The 22,234-nt window shown below is 32.6% G+C and overlaps 1 protein-coding gene across 1 annotated transcript in view; it reads right to left on the bottom strand.

Moving 5' to 3' along the window:
- LOC140436949 (uncharacterized) overlaps nt 1-22,234 on the bottom strand; it is a 243,695-nt gene that overhangs the window by 41,052 nt on the left and 180,409 nt on the right. The window contains exons 11-17 of the mRNA XM_072526131.1: nt 21,779-22,123; nt 21,491-21,718; nt 20,265-21,055; nt 16,481-16,732; nt 13,096-13,467; nt 2,099-2,183; nt 384-626 (exon numbers count right to left, since the gene is read on the bottom strand). Coding sequence (XP_072382232.1) covers nt 384-626; nt 2,099-2,183; nt 13,096-13,467; nt 16,481-16,732; nt 20,265-21,055; nt 21,491-21,718; nt 21,779-22,123 — 2,316 coding nt within the window. The remainder of the gene's footprint in view (nt 1-383; nt 627-2,098; nt 2,184-13,095; nt 13,468-16,480; nt 16,733-20,264; nt 21,056-21,490; nt 21,719-21,778; nt 22,124-22,234) is intronic.

Here is a 22,234-nt window from a genome sequence, read left to right as displayed (position 1 = left end):
CAATACTTACAATGACAATATGTGATTTACTTGTAGATAAGGTAAATGTATCGATATTTTTTTAGTAAAATTATATATCCAAAACTTGTTATTGTGTGCTTTAAACATAAAAAGACTAGTTTTTTAATTTCACAGCCTTGCCTCTCTTACTAATTTCCAAATTCTTCAATTTATTATTCATAAATGTTTAAATGATAAAGTCACTATAATATGTCCGTAAACCAGTTCTTCGATTTCATACTAGAATTTAGCGTACTTTTCTGGTTATATTGTACCAGCCTTCTATATTTGTCCTTTCTACATTTTTCTGTTTGATAATTTCTAATAGGTACTATCATACGAGCATTGATAATGGTTTTTTTTTAAAGAGACCAAAGCCTTACCGCAAGACAGTTCATCCTCTCCTCCGGCACAGTCCAACAGTCCATCGCATCTCCATGAATTAGGCATACAGCTGCTATCCTCAGAGCATCTAAAAGATTCTCCGGGACATGGACCAGTAGTTATACATCCATCCTCATCGGACCCGTCTGGACAATGTTTTCTACCGTCACATTTCCAAGAGGCGGGGATGCAGCGGTTTGAAGGACCACATGATATTTCGTCAGGGCTGCATGTCCATGATTCTAGGAAAAGGAACGTATTGTTGTTAATATTAATTGTAGAATAGAATAAATAAGAGATTTAAAAAACTTAGTGAGTATTAGCTCTTGCGTATGATTACAGTAACCATGTTATTCCATAACAAAAATTAAACGAATTCAGTAGTATATGCAAAAATATATACACATCAAATTCTCTAAAATAATTGCTGAAACAATTTCAAAAGATCCGAAAATCCAAAAGTAATCTTCTTCTCATGTCGCCGTCTCCTTTCGAAGGTTGGCAATCCAAATGGCAATTGTAGTTTTGAAAACGGCTGCGCGAAAGATTTCTGAGGATGAGCGGTTGAACCATCTCCTCAGGTCTTTCAGCCATGAGTTCTGGCGTCTTCCTACTGATCTTTTGCCCTGTACTTTTCCTTCCAGTACAACTTGAAGCAGTTCGTATCTTTCGTATCTTGTAATACAATGAGATAAAAGTAATACAATAATAATACATAATAATGACCAAAAGTAATACAATGGACTAAAGCAGATTATCGCAAAAAACTATCAGATGTAAATTTTTTGGAAGGAAAAGTGTATAGTGTCCAAGAAAACAAGAATTACTGTAATATACGCATCTATTAGGTGCTAATTGTAAAAGAAATAAAAAAAAGAAAGTAGAAGAAAACTCTGTAACAACATCAAAGTAAACGAATTAAAGATATGCCAACCCTAATAATGGTCTGCAGCTGACAAACAAACTTGCTCACACAGCAAAAATGTTTAAAATTTTGGAGTATTATGATTTAATAATGAAACAGATGGCATTAAAACGGACAAAGATGGAATTAAAAATTTAATGTTCACTATTATTAACGAACAATTAAGTTGTAGTAACGAACAAAAAAAGAGAAGGAAGAGCGATGAGATTGTAGTATAGAAAATAAGTATAAACGTGGAATATGGATTTGTATCTGGAAAATAGAAACTGTTTAAGGAATCTAGTCAATGGATCTGGATTATAAAGGGGGAAAGAAAAGGACAGGGAAAAGTGGATGAAATGAAAGAAGAATGGAAGTAGCGGCAAAAAAAGTGAAAGGTGAGAAAGGGACAAAATGGAGTGAAAGCAGAGGAAAGAGGGGAAAGTAAAAATAAATATTGAAGATAGATAAGGAATCACGAGAGGGCAAATATGTGATAAGAAAGGAGAAAAGGAATTTAGAAGAAAAGAAGAATAAATGAAAGCGGAGGGTATAAAGTAAGCACCGGGGAAGTTAAGATGGGAGATGGAAAGAGTGATGGAGAAACAGAAGAACAACGAAAGAAAGTGGAAGGCATAGAAAGGAGAGAGTAAAAAAAACGGAAAGTGAGACCTAAAAAGACAGTTGACTTTTCGTTTAAATAGCAGCAGAAGTTACAGGATCAACACATTGATTTTACATGTATATAATATAACTGTTTGATATATTAATAAAAATATAAATGCTGATCTTTTTATTGTATTAACTTACCACAATTGATTTCATCGCTTCCATCATTACAGTTCAAAATGCCATCACATACAAGATGTCGCTTTAGGCATTGCTTGCTGGCGCACTGAAACAACGACAACAATGTTATTAATTCCGAAAAAACTTTTAACAATCTTAGATCTGTAATAGAAACCTAATTATATAAGGCTATGTTTTATTTCTAAGTAAGAGAGGACCGGACGATGATTTTCGTTTTACTTAAAGAAATTAGTTTAATATGACGACCGCATGCCTGTTTCGAGCAGTAAACAAAGTCAAAATTGTCATGATGATCGCCAATTTCCAAAATTGATATGCACCACAAGAAGAAATTTGCAGAAACTTTTTATTAAGTACCATAAAAACACTAGTTGCTTTATAGTCACCACCTTATTTTCAGCCTGAAAAGATTTAACTTTATAGCTACCTATTATTTTTGATTTTTGGGCAATTTATGGTGATTTTATATAACACACATACACACTTTCTTAGCCACAGTTTTATGTAATAAAAATTACAATGCCTTTCGAAAATTTCTGAGGTATGCTTATATAGTTTGGTTCAATATAAACGATTTTTCTGCAACCAGCATGTATTTGTCGGTCAGATAGCCAAGTACGACGACTCGCATTCGTTTCACTGTCAAATGGTTTAGGTCTTTCACTGGCAAGAAAAACAATAGTAGTTTAAATTTCTAAGTGAATACTTATTGAATACGCTGGTATCTGATCGACATATGGACTGTTGTTCAAATTAATTCAGTCATTAATACGCATAATCACATCAAGAGGAGCATCTACAGACATCAATCTCCAGACACAATCAGAAATGTTGGCGCCAACCTCCGCGCAAATCCCAACGCCAACCCCCACGCTAACCTCCACCTAAACCACGTCACTATCGGCATTATAAATGAACCGCCTGCTGTTCCCAGTAGTAGTAGTGCATCGATTAGTCATCAATGTAGTAGTGTCTGGGGGCTCGGAGACTGAGACCTTGGAAATCCTGAGGAAGACATCAGAGATGTCGAAAGCTCGGCGCAGTGATAATCGACTCGGTTCAACCCGGAAGCCTGTTGAGTTTAAATATATATATATATATATATATATATATATATATATTACGACATAGTTATCAGATTATCCGACCCTATCAATAGACCTCAGGCCATACAAAAGCAAAAACATCGAATGACGAAAAGTAGGCAGATTAAGACCTCAGTGTCGTTTGACAGTTCTTGTATTTCTACAGAACACGATACTGTTACGTCACGAGTGAGGAGAGTAGGCAGATTAAGACCCCGAACTCAAACGGAACCGTATCCCTCTTGATAATGGCTCCAAAATGGGTGCCCAAACGCCGAATATTAAATTCTCAACGCGGTTGTTCCCAAGAACTTAGTAATTTTCATTTACCTGACCTTACTTACCTTAATACCTTAAGAGTATCCATATATATATATATATATATATATATATATATATATATATATATATATATATATATACATCCTACTATCATTTTCGCATCGATACATTATGCTTTTCCCATCAATTTAGCATCGTCTTGCAAAGTAGCATCTGTATATCGACGCTACTTTACAAGACCTCAATAACTTTTTTGAATAAAATCCTTTATAAAAAGGTATATAAAAAACCGAGTTGGGCTATGTTAAATTGGCAAAACGTTTTCGGAATAAGTATTCCATCATCAGTACCCTAAAAGTATTTAACCACTTAATTAAAAAGAATTGAAATAATTTAAGTTTTGACTAAGGTTAGTGTAAAATGTGGTTAATACTTACAAGTTAATACATGGATGTAGCCACTAAATATGGGGTTAAAAACCCTTTAAAAATTGCTAATTGAAATTTAGTTTACATTATGTCTGTTTTACAATTTAGATGGTAAAGTTACCGTTGGATTGGTAACATGGTGACATATGACTCTGCAATAAGTTGCAAGTCCTGAGACGGTATGTCTACGAGGACTTCAATAAAGCAACTGATTAAAATGACAATCTTGGCAGGTTATGACGGAAGTTGTGACAGAGCAGTCAGTGTAACTATATATGTCTATTTAAGACAAAAGCCAACGTTATTTAAAAATTGTGAAAAATTGAAATAAAATAAAATTATAACAGTATCAACCATCAATGTTATTGTTGTAAATTATGTATGTAAGATAAAGTTATGGTGAGAAAATTATGTGATTAAAGTTAGGCAACCAACTATACAGTGTCAAGTGGTGTGATGAAAAGATTCTAATATAAGGCCCTTTATGTTTTAATAACATCTGGTACCTGGAAAATGGAAACTAGACACAGGTGGACAGTTGGGTTCTTGAAAAGTATAGGAATTAATATGTTTGATATGTGAGAATGTTATTCAATGAATGAAATAAAACTATTGTAGTATAAGACAGATGTAAAAATTGACTTATAACTCAATTATATTAGGCCCTGTATGTCAAAAAACAACATTTGGTACCTGGAAAATGTAGAATTTCTTGAGTTGCAAGTTCATAAATGTAATATCTGATTGGGTGTTAACAAACTGAGTGATGTAGTTATATTTTGAGTGTTGACAGGTATCTGAAATGGACAAAAATTGATGGTTGGAAGTGGTTTTATAATGTGCTGGTCATAAAGTACTCAACTTATAACTTGAGAAAAGGCCCTATCTGTTATAAAGCAACACTAGGTACATAAGGAAAATAAAAGATTAAGTTATAAGATGGTAGGTTGAATGAACTATTGGTCTATATTGAATATATTAGTAAACTGAAATTGTTGTTGGTGGCTCTGTTGAATTTGAGTAAAGAGGATAAAAATTAAGGTGTTTTTTTGAGAGAATTGTGATAAACGGATAGACTACGGAAGGCTGAGGTCCCCAGAGAACCGAAGCCAAACCCTGAGGGAATTGTGTAGAGAAGTAAAATAAGAATTTAATAGTCGGGAAGGGGTGGGGGATGACGGGTGATCTGATCTGAATTTGGAAATGACGAAATAGAGGAATGTAAAGTATTGGTTATAGTGGTTAAGAAATGAAATTTGGTTTGAAAAGAAAAGAGTGTGATAAATGGAGAGTAAAGTGTATTGGAAGAAAAGTTATTAGAATTAACTAAGGAGGATGGTGGACTAATAATGAATATGGATTTTTAATTATAGAAGTAAATTGGGAATGTGGGTTAGGAGAATAGTTGGCGATGGAGAGGGAGAAAATCTCGATTGAATGAAACATGGCGATTAACGCAATTTGGGCTTTTTTGTTTTTCTTTAAGAATTTCAAGATCTTCGTATAAATCTAATTTGAGGAAATTGTTTTGGGAGATATTGTGGATAAGTGAAACGTCTTCTGGGATATTGAGGGTGTGGTTGTGTTCTTTGAGATGTTGGGAGAAAGTGGAAGTGTTTTCTCTTTTTATGTGCTCTAGAGAGCGTGAAGAAAGAGATCTGCATGTTCTACCTATGTAGGTGGCATAGTCTATCCGTTTATCACAATTCTCTCAAAAAAACACCTTAATTTTTATCCTCTTTACTCAAATTCAACAGAGCCACCAACAACAATTTCAGTTTACTAATATATTCAATATAGACCAATAGTTCATTCAACCTACCATCTTATAACTTAATCTTTTATTTTCCTTATGTACCTAGTGCTGCTTTATAACAGATAGGGCCTTTTCTCAAGTTATAAGTTGAGTACTTTATGACCAGCACATTATAAAACCACTTCCAACCATCAATTTTTGTCCATTTCAGATACCTGTCAACACTCAAAATATAACTACATCACTCAGTTTGTTAACACCCAATCAGATATTACATTTATGAACTTGCAACTCAAGAAATTCTACATTTTCCAGGTACCAAATGTTGTTTTTTGACATACAGGGCCTAATATAATTGAGTTATAAGTCAATTTTTACATCTGTCTTATACTACAATAGTTTTATTTCATTCATTGAATAACATTCTCACATATCAAACATATTAATTCCTATACTTTTCAAGAACCCAACTGTCCACCTGTGTCTAGTTTCCATTTTCCAGGTACCAGATGTTATTAAAACATAAAGGGCCTTATATTAGAATCTTTTCATCACACCACTTGACACTGTATAGTTGGTTGCCTAACTTTAATCACATAATTTTCTCACCATAACTTTATCTTACATACATAATTTACAACAATAACATTGATGGTTGATACTGTTATAATTTTATTTTATTTCAATTTTTCACAATTTTTAAATAACGTTGGCTTTTGTCTTAAATAGACATATATAGTTACACTGACTGCTCTGTCACAACTTCCGTCATAACCTGCCAAGATTGTCATTTTAATCAGTTGCTTTATTGAAGTCCTCGTAGACATACCGTCTCAGGACTTGCAACTTATTGCAGAGTCATATGTCACCATGTTACCAATCCAACGGTAACTTTACCATCTAAATTGTAAAACAGACATAATGTAAACTAAATTTCAATTAGCAATTTTTAAAGGGTTTTTAACCCCATATTTAGTGGCTACATCCATGTATTAACTTGTAAGTATTAACCACATTTTACACTAACCTTAGTCAAAACTTAAATTATTTCAATTCTTTTTAATTAAGTGGTTAAATACTTTTAGGGTACTGATGATGGAATACTTATTCCGAAAACGTTTTGCCAATTTAACATAGCCCAACTGGGTTTTTTATATACCTTTTTATAAAGGATTTTATTCAAAATTTTTAATATATGGTATACAGCCAAACACAGGAACTTAGTTTCCTTGTGGACCTCAATAACTGTTTTCCTGTACTTGTTACAAGAATTTTAACCATCTCATTGATTAGAGTTTTGATACCGTGTTGGTATTTTAAAATATCCGCTTTCTCTTTTTATCCCTTACTGAGTTATATAAGTTTATTCCAGAAAATGTTTGAGTCTAAAATGATGGTACAGTGAAAATATTATATATAGTTCAGGGTTTTACCGTTTACTCGCTGCCATTATATACATGAAAATGTATATCCCACTTTCATTATCAATCATTTTAGCATCAGAAATTTGGCATCGCTGTTGAATATAATATTGCCCACAACGAAATAGTAAATTTAAGAATATATATATATTTTTTTCATCCACAAATCATTTTGGAATCATGTTTGGTTAAAAGGAACGGGTTATGATATATTGCAAGTACCTATTGTATCTTCACTCCAATTCGTCCAGTCGCGACGTACAGCCCCTCAAATGATAGGATTTAACCAATAAAATACAATAAGACAGAAAAATCAAATATAGCAGCATGTCAAAAAGGCCTTAATTATATATCTTCGTTTCTATAAGTCCAATCGTGACGTACAGTATCTCAAATGACAGGATTTAACCAATTGAAACAATGAAATAAAAAAATGAAATACAGCAACATGTCCAAAGGGCCGTAGTCACGTATCTTCGGTCCTATTAGTCCAATCGTGACGTATAGTACCTCTAATGATAGGATTTAACATAAATAATACAATGGGATAGAAACATCATATGCAGAACAATGTCAAAAGGGCCTTAGTTGTGTATCTTTAGTTCTATTAATCCAATCATGATGTGCAGTACCTCAAATGAAAGGATTTGACAAATAAAATACAATGAGGTATAAAAATTAAATGGAGTAGCATGTCAAAATGGCCTTAGTTATGTATCTTCGGTCCTATTAGTCCAATCGTGACGTACGATACCTCAAATGATAGCACTTAACCAATAGAATACAATGACATAGAAATCAAATACAGCATCACGTCAAAAGGGCCTTAGTTACGTATCTTCGTTTTTAGTGGCCCAATCGTGACGTACAGTACCTCAAATTATAGGATTTAACCAATCGATTACAATAACATAGAAAAATAAAATACATCAGCTTGTCAAAAGGGCCTTAGTTATGTATCTGCGGTCCTATTAGTCCAATCGTGACGTTTCGTACCTCGATAGAATTTAACTAATAGAATACAATGAGATATAAAAATTAAATAGAGTAGCCTGGCAAAAGGGCCTTAGTTATGTATCTTTGATCCTATTAGTCCAATCGTGACGTACAGTACCTCAAATGGTACAATTTAACCAATAGAATACTACGACGTAGAAATCAAATACATTAACACCAAAAGGACCTTAGGTATATATCTTTGCTCCTATATATGTTATGTCAAAAGAGCCTTAGTTGCGTATCTCCGGTCCTATAGGTCTAATCATGACATATGGAGCCTAAAATGATAGGATTTAACGGAGATAATACGATGGTGGAGAAAAATTAAACATGGCGGCATGTAATAACACCTTAAACTGGCAGCAATAAAACGAATTAACGCACAGAACTGTGTGACATATTACGTGACAGGATTATTAGCGAATACCATACGATTACGTCATGTATATCTTTGCATACGTCCACTTTTAGTTAACTACTTAGTATGTATTCAGTACTTTGCTTTACGGTTGTTGAGGCATGGGCTCTTAAACAGAAGAATGTTAAAAATCTTGAAAGCTTTGAGATGTGGTGCTACCGCCGTATACTAAAAATAAGTTGGGTGGATAAAATTACAAATGAAGAGGTAATACGCAGAATAAATAACGATCCAAAAGTTATACTGAATATAAAAAAGAGAAAACTTGAATAGTTTGGCCACCTGATGAGAGGACAAAAGTACACATTCCTACAAAATATAATGCAAGGAAAAATCCAAGGACGCAGAAATCCAGGCCGTATAAGAATGTCCTGGATGAGAAATTTAAGAGAGTGGTTTGGCTGTACCACTAACGAATTATTCAAAACAGCAGTAAATAAAATTAGAATCGCCCTAATGATATCTAATCTCCGATAGGAGAGGCACTTAAAGAAGAAGATATGATAAACTCGAAAAATCTCCAACGTTCACTGTTAGACATATGCCTCCCGTTCAGTGCACACATTTACTGCTCCTTGACGCTGTGATGAGAATGAGATAGGATTTAACAAATAGAATGACAGAAAACTAAACAAGACAGTGTGTCAAACGTGGAATGCGTCGCAGAACGCATATATTGCGTCGCGTGAAATATTAGCGTAAAATATCCATTTAATTTTTATTCCTCAGTTGAATAATTCCTGCTGGTATTTGGTCTAAGCTTACTTCTTTTCCCCATTCAAGCTGTTTCATAGCTAATTCTACTTCCTCTTTATAGTGCTCTATTCATCTGTTTTGGTAAAACATAAAACAGTTGTTTCAGATATCTTTATCGCGTTTCCTTTTTTTATCGATGAATATGCTGTCGTTTTCATCTTCTACTATTTCATATGGAGCTACACGATTAACAATTCCAAATCAAGAAAACACAAATAACACTCAGAATTATATTATACAACTAATAGTCGAAAAGTGAAGAGCAAGAGATAGATAATCAGACAATTAAGATCAGCGCTACATGATGCACGCAATTCCACATTTGAACACTACATTAGTACATTGTCTAAAGAAAATCATTCACTATGGATAGCAACAAAAACACTTAAAGAGACCTGAACAATACAACCCACCAAATAAGAAAGATGACGTTAGTTGAGGAAGATCAGACCAGGAAAAAATGTCAACATTTTCAGAATACCTGATAATAATAATCAAGCAATAGAACACTGAAAACTTTTGTTTTTAACTGTGCGCCCGTGAATGACTTATTATTTTTTAAATAACACTTAATATTGCACTTTTTTATTGTATTTTTTCATCTTTCAAGATAATTCTTATAGGAATATATTTATTTATAACATACGGTCTTATTACGGCTTTAAGATTATACGACCTAAATGTATCTTGTAACGCACTGCTGAATGAGAATTATGTTTGTAATGCGATAAGAGGTCCGGATATACGAGACACCAGTGACTCATGCCGCACTGATAAAAATCCAACAGGAATCTGCATTTCTATAAAAAAAATAGAATAATTTGTTTTGTGTATTAATTTAGTTTAGTTTAGTCGAACAAGAGTTGCAGTAACAGATTTTTCTAAATATAGAATGTAAACCATATTTCCAATGCTTTGTGAAAGAGAACCAGTTTATAATATTCCGGACGACGTAATAACACCTTATTTTAGAATATTGGTCGTTGAATTGAAATCATTGTTCAAGAAACGAATTATTCATGTGCAGATGTTTTACTATAAAAACATGTAAAACCAAAATCTCGATTGAAAAAGTTGCAACCAGCTACTCACGATGAAACTTAACCCCATAATTGATTTTACAAGTGATAAAATGGGTCGACAAAAGACCAGCTTTAATCCTTACAACATTTAAACATAATAGTTGTATCTTGGTTTAATCAAATGAAAAGAAAAATTATACACAAGTACTAAAACCACAAACTATTCTCGATTATAACTTGGTGAAAAAGAGTGTTGATTTTAGTGATCAAGTGGCTTCTTACCAAAGCCCAATACGCAAAATTCTGAAGTGGTACCGGAAAGTGGCAGTGGAATTAATATTTAATGCCGCATTTAATACCGTAGTAGTCAATGCTAAGTTGCTAAATAATAGAAAACGTAAAAAAAGCGACAACCTATCCTTATGTTCAGACTGGAGTTCGCGAAAGCATTTGCAATTAAAGAAATGTTGTAACCCTCACGACCAGTTACACCCAAAAATACCATCTCAGGCAAAGCGATGTAGATAATACAAAGAGAAGAAAGTGTACAAGATGTTACAAACTTTTAAGAAGAAGCATGACTAGTAGAAAGTTAAAACATACTGTGAAGAATGTGATGGCAATACTGCAATATGTCTAGTGTGCTTCATTGAAGCACATTAAAAAATAATTTTTCTTATACAGGAACTATTATTGAGTAAAAACGTATTGTGCCTCAAGTGGCCTATAGTATTGGAAGTCGTAAGTTGATAGTTTCTAGTAGAACGTTTTTATTGTTAATTACCTCCGTAAAAGTGAGTTATAGTATTTATAAAAAGATGGATGTAAATAATATGCCTTCGACATCTAAAAAAGCTAGATGTGAACATAAACGTAGATTGACCACTGCTGAATTACAATCATTGTTAGAAGCATCTGTCGAGGACGATGTAGATTAAATGAATGATGGAAGTGACTCTGATTGACTCTGACGAAATATTTGCACAAAGTCGTTCAGAAAAATCGAGGATTGCGTTTTGGTAAGAGACAACACAAACAGAATTTAAGACTTTTCTCGGACTTATGTTCCATATGGGGACAATTAAGATGAACCGTCTGAATGAGTACTGGAAAAGTATGGGTAACTTCTATAATAGTGTTGACTTGACTAGATAATTGCTCATAGCCCATACTAAGAAATAAGCGAATAGACAATCCTCACTTGTCAAAGAAACTGAAAAAACGTAAAGTGGTCTAAAAACTAAAAAGTCCCCTATTCAAACTGTTTTTAATAAAAAATTTAATAATATGTTTAAGTTTTTTTAATATACCCTAAAACTGAAAGCGCAAAGAATCGATTGCAAGTTACAAAATACTTGTAGAGTCATACTGTTTGGACAAGTACGGTTGTTTAAATAATCGGTTTCTGTCATAAACAAATTGAATAAATTGTAAAATATTTTTTGATCTGCTTGATATTTAGCACACTTTAATAACTGATCAATTGCCATAATTTCAAGTAGCTATATTACCTGTCGTTAGGCAAAAAACAAAGTTATTAACATTTATAAATTACTACAAACATAATATCTTAAAGTTTACGGTTTTTTGAAATTATATCAATTATTTATGTATTTAAATTTGGTATTTCTCTACATAAAAAACTTTTTATGGTCTACAACTTTTATTTGAATTATTTTTCTTTAGAATGTATACAAAACGTTTTATAAGCAAAAAATTTTTTTTTGCCTTTTAAGATTGTTTAAAAAAACAAAGCAAAATCAAGTGTACGTCTTTACGAATTTTTCGTCAGCTACCCCTCATACTATTTAGAATTTAAATTTCTGTATAAGATTTTTTTAAACTATTTAGCGAGGTTCCGTGAACTACTTTCTTATGGCATGGTCAAAGTCAAATATTATTTTTTTATGTGATTAAGCCACAATTATTGGTCGTTATTGAGATGAAAATTACATTTTTAATTAACTAATATTTAACGTTTTGATTTCTACTATTATTTTACAATAACTTTGTTTATTGTACAAATTATGTAAACATGTGTATACACATTTTGTACAAAAAAACGTTTTTTGAGAACGATTTCCGGAATGGAAATCAAAATTTCAAACATTAACAGGATCACAACCAATAATTAAGGCCTCAATACCATAAAACCATAATATTTATCTCAAACTATTCACCGATAGCTTCGACTAAACAGCTTGTAAATTGAAATTTATGTAAAATATTCCCCTACACGATTCTCTGGGCAAAAATATCTAGGTTGAATAAATATAACATCTAAGCGAAGAAAAAACCCGTTGAGACTGCAACTTGTGAGCAGGTAGTTTCAATGTCGTTCTTTGAACTTGAACCCAAAGCGATCGATATTTAGGTATCTAAAATATTATTTTAAGGATTAATACCGGCAACATCTATTGGCTCTAAAATGATGCCAAATACAGTGATTTTACCGCTCGATGTTAAAACGTAGGTATGACGTAAAAAATTAAATATATAAAAAAAATCGGAATATTGAAAAACCGACAACAGTGCCAAGCCTACAAAGGTGCACTAAACGAACATACACAATTCATAAATAGAAAATGATAGCAATTCTTGGTGATGCTAAATTACTGCAACGTGAAAAGAGTTTAAAAGGATAGCGGGATGTATATATATATATATATATATATATATATATATATATATATATATATATATACAGAACAATGTAAATTAATCTCATAAAGATTAACATATTGAGGGTTTTAATAAAGCTATATATTTGTTGCTATATATAGCTTATAGCTGTAGCATAATAAAAGCTATAGCTTTTGCTATATCTCACCTGATAATTATTGGGACATCCTTCCTCCATACAATGGATTTCATCAGAACCATCAGTACAATCCAAAACAGAGTCACATCTGTCACCGATTGGAATGCAGTAACTGCTATCTTTAACTGAAGTTCCATTCAAACACTGGAACTGTCCTGGTGAACACCTGGAAACCTTAGGCAATACAAAGTCTTCTGTAACTGGTATCACTTGATCCTTTTTGCGAGAAATTTCATTGAGTTTCTCATTGCTGCTCTCAATCTTTTCGTCTGAGATCTCGTTATTTTCGAAGGACAAATCTTTCTTTTTTTTCGGTGTTTCGGATGAGGTATCTTCGCTTAAAGGAATTATGCCTAGTTCTTCCGTTGAATCTTGTTCGATCTGTAAAAAGTATAGAAAGATAAAAATAACTATAATATTTGCCAAAGTTTTATAAAATTTTATAATATTTAACCATGACAAAAAGGGACTTTATGAAATCGAGAAAAGTTAAACTGATGTTGATGGCACTACTTTTTTTGATACTCTACACGAACTATATATCTCTATGAAAACAGTTGGTAGAAACTAGAGCCTAGAAGTCAAAAAACAGCAAAACAAAAGTTATGATAAATAAGAAAGAAAACGCTTTAAAGTGTACAACTTACCATAACTAACAAATAAGTGGAATATATGTCGAATGAAATAAAAACTAGAATTGAAAAAGCAACGGTACATTCATACAAATGTACAAGCTGATCAAAATATACAATTTGATACTTAAAATAAGACTCAAACAATGTTACATAATAATTATTCTCTGTTTTTTAAATGAACTTAAGATGCCCTAAATGCCTTAAGACATTAACTGAATCACTGAACACTCGCTTTACAACTCGGTGTGAGCCTTCGCCGCATCCAATATCGCCCTCCATCCTCTACTATCTTGCGCCTCTATTTCCCATTGCTGTACCCCAAATCCTGGTATCTACCTTAGTATTTTAAATATCAGCTACAAATAATTATCATTGCCAGAATGGTTATCCACAATATTTATATGCACCAGAAGAGGAATCACGACGGTTATGTTAATGTATTATTACCATGTGAGGTTTTTCAACATGTGTACAACTTTTGATAGGTGAATATTACTAACGAATAGACGAATATTATGACTATTATAAGTAGGCGAATTTCTGTTTGTCTCAATTTGGTTACTTTCTTTTTTTACTTAATTGATTTTTCTTTAATCTGCTTTGTTGAAGTAAAATTTATGATTCCTTATCATAACTGTACGTGATACACGTAATCTCTTTTCTGTGTTCAAAACAGCTTCTGTGATCTTGTATGCTTTTTCTGTTTATCCGTTTAACTTTTGGATAATCGAAGTCAGTCGAAGGCTTTTTCAAAATCTATATATGCGATATGCGTTGCTAGGTTAAATTCTCTTCGTTTCTCGATAACTTGAATTATAGTGAAAACATTATGGTTAGGAAGATCTTACTCCATGGCGTTCAGTGGTGGATATATGGGGTGAATGTGCAAAGGGGAGAAATCCCTCCAACAAGGTCCAAAGTTAAATAAAACATTGTTGAAACATAAAAGTATATTAGCTGATATGAATTTTAAACCACAGACAGAGACAAATTCAATCTAATAAACCAGCTAGTGAGCAACATTAAGGGAACTTAATGCATATATGTAAGTTATTATTTATGTCTTTTTTGTAGTTTGAGTTTATCTTTTTTTATGTCTTCTAGTTGTTGTTCCATTATTACCCCAGCCCCCATCCGCCCTCCAAGGCAAATTGTAGATCCGCCACTGGTGACGTGACGACCCTTCATGGGTTTTAGCTGACTTTACAACATGCCATCATTCTTATCTGTCTTCAACAATATCCATCTATTTCTCCACGCCCATAGCTTTAAGGTCTCCTGCTATATCATCTCGCCACCGGAGTCGAGGTCTTCCACATGGTCTTTTTCTAGTTGGGAGTTTTTCCCATATCAGCTTTACTATTCTTTCGTCAGAATGTCTTCTGAGGTGTCTTGCCCACTGGAGTCTTCTGGACTTTATTTATTTTATAATGTTAGCGTCTGGATATAGTTCTTCGAGTTCTTTGTTAGTTCTTATCCTATATTTTCCTGCTGTTCCATCAAGCACAGGCCCAAAGATCTTCCTTGGGATTTTTTTCCCAAACACGTAGTCGCTCTTCGTCTGCCTTTGTTATCGTCCACGTTTCGCTACCATACATCACTAGGGGTCCATCCTTACTTTCGCTAGCATACTTTATATGTCTTGTTATTTGTTTCGATTTTTCAAAGTTTTGAAGGGCATAAAGACATCTGTTGCCGATTTTTATTCTATTGGTTATTTCTTGTGATCTGTTATTGTCTTCAAATTTTTTGTGCCGAAATACTTAAATTCTCTGATGCTCTTAAAGTTTAAGTCATCGATGCTGATGTTCTGTTCTGCTTCCTTCTCGAACCTGACGAAAGTCTCCTTCATCCTTAATCTAGTCTTTCCTATTAAATCGATATCGTCTGCAAATGCCAACAGTAAGTTTGGTCCTTCTCGATGGAATGATATAGTCGGTTTTTTGATTATTGTTTATTCTATGTATATGTTTTAGAGCTAAGTTGAAGATTTGTGGTGAAAGTGTATCTCCCTGTTTAAGTCCATTATTTATTTCAAATATCTCCGAGTATTGTTGTCCAACTCTCACCTAACATCGTAACATTTCCATACACATCCGTATCAAATTGTGTACTTTTTTTTTAAAGACAAGTTTCTGCATCGCTGTCCACAGTCTAAAATTGCATACTCTATCAAATGCCTGTTTAAAATGTATGAACATCTGATAAAGCTCATGAACAAACTCACCCGACCGGAGCGGCCAGGTCTAAATCTGCATTGATAATCCTCAACGATTTCTTCTGTGTATGTTTTGGTTCTTTCTAGCAGGATGTTTGCAAGGACTTTGTAGGTGGTATTAAGCAGCGTTATTCCCCGGTAGTTACATTTCTTTTTGTTTCCTTTTTTGTAGATTGGTACAATAAGCTCTTCTTTCCATTCATCTGGCATTGTTTCTTTTCGCCAAATGCCTTGAATTAGCTTCTATATAGATCTGCGGGTACACCATCGCTCGCTGGTGCCTTATTATTTTTAATTGATTTGAAGGAAGTTTCCTGTTCTTGTTTGGAACAGGAACAGGAATTGGACTTCTGTTCTTACTTTTTATAATATTAATTTTAGTTTTATATACCAATCAGGGAAACCTTTCAGAACTATTTCCATTCCTTTTTATGCGTCCTGAAAAACGGTTTATATAAAATAATAGTAATAAAATAGGACAAAATATAATTGACTACAATCCTCACATAATAATAATCAGTATATTGTAGTTTCTTTTTACCTCTTTCGACTCAGTGGTTGTTTTCTGCGTAACAAAGAACTTCTCTGTAGTAGTCACATCTGCAACAGTTTCCTTTACTTCGTATAGCTTTGGATCCATAGTTGTTACTTGGTTGGTTTGGGTTGAAATTTCGTTTTCTTCTTCTTTTTCTTCATTGATATTTTTTACGTTTACTACTGTGGTAGCGGTTTCAATATCTTCTGCTACTATCATTGTTGGTTCAGGTTTGTTTAACTTCCTTAGGTCATTTTCCTAAAACATTATTGATTAATTTGAATAGAACCTACATATTATTTTATAGACAATCACTAATATACACGGTGTTCAAAAAGTCTTTTACGTTTACATTTTAACACCTACATTTTTTAAAAGAACAAGAAAAAATTAAATTAAATTAATTTGGAATGAGTTTTGTGTCCTAACGTTAAGAATAAATAAATCTGTTTTTAATCTTTGTTGTTGTTTTGTTGATTATTGTACCAATTTGGACGGTAATGCTATTAAGAATGGCTATAAAAAACTTAACAAAACTTTAATAAGCGTTTTTGTCTCTAAGATAAAAAGTAATATTTCTTTATTGGTACTTGATTTTCGATGGCTATGTGGATTTTTATTTAGTTTTGCAAATGCCAATAAAAGGTCCACCACACGAACATAAGTGTCATTAATTGTTTGTTGTTAAGGTGTAAAGAAACTGGTGATGTTGCTAAACGTCATATAGACCGTACAAGAATAACCAACCAGATTGAGGACTGTTTCCAGATTGAAGACTGTTTTATTAGGTTGTAGGCTTAATGAGATCGCACTGTAAATTCATCACAATTACAAATGAGGCTTCAAGATACCCATCAGATGTTTGTAAGTGGCTAAATCACTAGAAATAGACTACATGAAGTAAGGTAACATGCTCTAAGACCTGTGAGAGTGTCCATAGGAAATCGCGCTCATCGACTTCAGTGAGTACAAGAACACTCCGATTGGGTTAGACGTGGATCTGCCTCTACTTTGTTGACAGATGAGTCCCGATTTGGATTTACTCCAGATATAAGACACACAATGAGACGATCTGGCAATGCTGAATTGGTCACCGTGCAGGAGGTTCATAGACAGCAAGGCGGCAGTATAATGGTATGGAGCGGTAGTATAATCGTATAGGGTGGCATCAATCTTGGTCGAAGAACCAATCTCGTTTGTCTGGAACGGTTTCTAAACGCAACAGACTACGGAGATATTATTCTCGAATCTACTGTTGTACGCTTTGCATAACAAGCTGGTGCGAATTTCAATGAATGCACGAGAATGCGTGTCCGCATTCTACCAAGGTAGTGCGAACATTCCTCGAAGATAATGAAATTAAGATTTTACCATGACCTGCCCTATTGCCAGATATAAACCCAATTGAGCATGTATGGAACATATTGGGCAGACCCATTTTACAACAAAATATTGCGTTTAATACAAGACAGCGACTGTTTAAGTGCCTTCAATGGAATGGAACAGAATACCGCAGCAAGACATTAACCATCTGATCATGAGTTTGTCTTGCTACTGAATGATAGTAATCAACAACTGTGGATGTCATACACTATACTAACAACCTAGTAATTCTAAGAAAAAAAATGGTGATTTTATATTCGGGACACTTGTTTAGAACTGTTTATTAAAGATATTTGAGATAAATTATTTGAAATCCTTCTGCGTTCTTGCATTATATATATATATATATATATATATATATATATATATATATATATATATATATATATATATATAGTTTTGTGGAGTTTCTTTTTTGAATATACTATGATACTATATTTAATATAAAGTTAGTATTTCATGGATTTAGGTTCAATTATTACTGTTAAATTTGGAACTAGATTTTATTATTCCATTAAAGTCAACATTTTGGCATGTAGTCCTTGCCTTTGTCAAGATTCTAAAATATATAAAATAGATCTCAAATATGTAAACACGCATGGGATAATGAACATAGGTTTCAATGGAATGATTCAAATATAGTCCTAAAAGAAACGGATGGTAAAAAGAGGAAAATCAAAGAAGCGGCTCTAATTATGCGAAATGAGACCAATTGTGTCGCAAATTCTTCGGCAGAATGTAGGAGGATCTGGTTACCCATATTGAAAGAGGAAGTTATTAAAAGGAAAATACCATTATTAGTAAGTCAGTAACATATAGAGCATACATCATTAACGTTTTTTAAATAACAAACATATAAAATCAGAATTTGGTGTTTATTGAAGGTAAACTAAATGCACGACCAAATACTTACTTACCATGTCGAGATAGTATTATGAGGTTTTTTTCCTGGTTTTTCCCTCATAATTTACCATGAAATCACTAACAGGAGAATTTTACTGTCATCATGGCATGTATTTGTCTTTTTAAAGACGAATTACATGCTTAGACCTTTTCTGATGAATATTCTTAAGTTAAAGTTGATTTCATGCAATCGAATGAACTATCTTATTAAAATGTATAATGTATGTCTGAATTGTCAATATAAATGAGTCAGATAAAATTAAATTATTAGAAGAATTTTTCTTCTAAAATGTATAAGATTGAGAACAAAAAGTTATTGTAAAACATATAACAACTTACTAAACTTAAAAACCGAGACATTAATATTAATGAACTGACAGAGAGTAAAAATTTACATCGGATATCTCATTTATTATTGTCATTATATAATTATGTTTACATGGGCGTATTTTTGGTATTTTCGAAACAGGTATAGTGGATATATGTGACAACTATAAGAGTTTTTTATTTTGGTATTTATTATTATTTAAATCAGATTAAAATATATTTTATTTAGGTACTTTGTATCTTTTTTGTAATCGATTGCATTAGTGTTGAGCTAACAAAGAACTGCTTTAATCCAGAATACGTTCCCACAAATATGACTAGAACAATACCACTGTGCTCACAAAGCATGAAAATGAGAATAAGCATAAATTTGACTTCGAAAGCATCAAAATTTTAACAAACTAACCAAAACAAAGAGAAGAGATAGATATACGAATTAATAGAAATAAAAAGAAACACTAACGCAATCAATGACAAAAAAGATACAAAGAACATATTTAAAATATATTTCAATCCAATTTAAATAATTTAACAAAATAATAAACTCTTAAAGTTGTAACATATCTTCACTTTGCCTTGTTCGAAAACACCAACGATACGCCCATGTATTCATAATTATATAATAATGACATTAATAAATGAGATATCAGTGTAAATTTTTATTCTCTGTCAGTTCATTAATATTAGTATCTCGCTTTACGTTTGGTAAGTTTTTATTTGTTTTACAATAACTTTTTGTTCTCAATCTTTTACATTTAAGAATCTTGACAAAGGCAAGGATTACCCGCCAAAACGTTTATTTTAATGGAATAATAAAATCTAGTTTCAAATTTAACAGTAATTATTGAACCTAAACCAAAATTCTGAGAATGATTTCCGAAGTGGAAATCGAAATGTCAAATTGTTGAGTAATTGCCTTGTTACTACGTAAATTCGGATTCATTATATTTACTAAGAATCACTTATTATATCCAAAACGACTGCAGTACAAAGGTTTTACGTCTTAGAAATCATGCAAAAGAAATACAAATAAAAATACTTCGATACGTGATTTAATCTCATTTTGAATGAACCATCGTTTATTTTATTTAGTTGCAAAATGTAAGTAGTAACCCTTGTACATAAGCCAAACAGACTCAAGGCATAAAATAAATAAAGTAGAAACATTTATTCTTACCTCAATATCTGGAATAGTCGTTCCTTCTATATTCGTTGTTGTTTCCAAAGCAATGAGATCCTCAGTACTAGAAGTGATCACGTTAAAATTGTTAACGTTTGAAGAATTTGCTGTACTTTCAACAAAAGATGAATTTTCTGATGTCACAACATCATCATGTTGAACTATTTCATCAAAATAACTATTGCTGTGAATGTTGTTGATAATATCAGCTGGCAAAGTTGTTATCTGTTTAGGAGGCTCAGTGGAAGAATCGTTTTTCATGTCTGGAAGAACTGTGGTGATGTTTTCTTCCATTCGGATTTCTGTTGGGTTTGTATCAGATTCTTTGGTTTTTTCGGTTGGTAGTACTTCAGCTATATGAATTTGACTAATACTATCATTCGTTGTATTATCGGTTATCACCTCGGAGGAATTTACAACGTTAATATTTTCATGTTCGGTGGTTACTTTTTCAGTGGTTGCAAGTTTGGTTTCGTTCACATCTACACTTTCTGAAGCAACATGTATACTGTTAATTTCAGATTTTTCTGTAGTAGTTTTATCTTTATTCATGATTTCATCAATGCGAATTTCTTGATTCACATTATTTTGACTCTCAGTGTGATTTTCAGGTTCGATATTTTCGTTTGATGTATTTGTAGTGCCAACTATAGTGATTGCATTATCAATAGCGCCCACAGGATTTGTTGTGGTATTCATAGGTTGTTCATTCGTAGAAGATGAATCAGTACTAGTGTTTATTGCGTCGTCTTTGATTTGTATATTAGAGTTCTCTGAGATTCTATTACCTAAAATGTAATAAAATTAGAGGATATTTATTATAATACAGAAATATCATAAAATATTAAATACCTAAGTGACGGTAACATCCTCAGATTCTCAGTTTATTGACATTTGATTTTGAGGCGGAAACGACTAACAACAATGTTTAGCTAACTTATCAGTTTTAAAAACGCCGAATCTGATACTAAATAATAGCACTATTAATTTGTTATATATTACAAAAAAAAAAAATGACAATTTTGAAAACTATACACTTGTACGTAATTTTTAAATAATGCGATGCTTGACTGAGAATATAAATTAATAATTTTATTATTTACTAAGACTATAAAATATTGCTGATACCCATTATGACGCTTACATTGTTAAAATCTTTTTCATATTTTGAAGGAAAATATGGATCCCTACCAATAAGAAACGAATACAAAATAAACAGTTACCTTCTGTAGTAATATATTCTGTGGTAGCTGATAATTCGGAGGTCATTTCATTGCTGTCAGAAATGATGATCATCACCTCCGGTTTTAAAGGCTCGATTTCTAATTCTGCGCTGGAAGATTTTTCTTCTTTCTTCAGTTTTGTGGCGTCGGCCGTGTTGTTATCGAATGGATTTGTTCGGTTCATTTGATCGAATTCCAAAGAAGGTGGTTTAGTTGACTTGACTGTATCTAAAAACAAATATTATGGTTTTAATAGAAATTGGGTATAGAAGATAAAATAATTCTAACCTTCGGTATCCATTGATGGCAGTGTAGATACTTCTTCGTTTTTATTCTCATGAACAGAAGCAAGAACCAGCCTGTCGCCATGTTGATCAGCGGGTGCTGGTTTACTGGTTTCGTTATGATGTTCCCCTGAAGATGGTTTGATGGTAGAAACGTTATCATGGTTATCGTGATCAACAAAGTGCTCTTCTGAGTGTAAAGAGTTGACGAAGGTGTCATTGTCGAGTTCTGGTAGGAATGGATTCATGTATTCATCGTGGCTGGGTTCAGACGATTCCACTGAGTCAGTAAATTGATGCATTGTCTTATTTTCTAAGTCAGATGAATTTATCGGGTTAATGTGAAGTTCTGTAAAATAGGAAGAAATAAAATAAGCTTAGTTGTAATATTGTGGTTATTATATTAAAACATTAAATGACAAATACTAAAAATAAATTTATTTGAAATATTAACATTATT

This window comes from Diabrotica undecimpunctata, chromosome 3 (genome assembly GCF_040954645.1).
Source record: "Diabrotica undecimpunctata isolate CICGRU chromosome 3, icDiaUnde3, whole genome shotgun sequence".
NCBI classification, from domain to species: Eukaryota; Metazoa; Arthropoda; class Insecta; order Coleoptera; family Chrysomelidae; genus Diabrotica; species Diabrotica undecimpunctata.
Note: the sequence above shows the minus strand (reverse complement) of the source record. Positions and strands in the feature narration are given on the sequence as shown.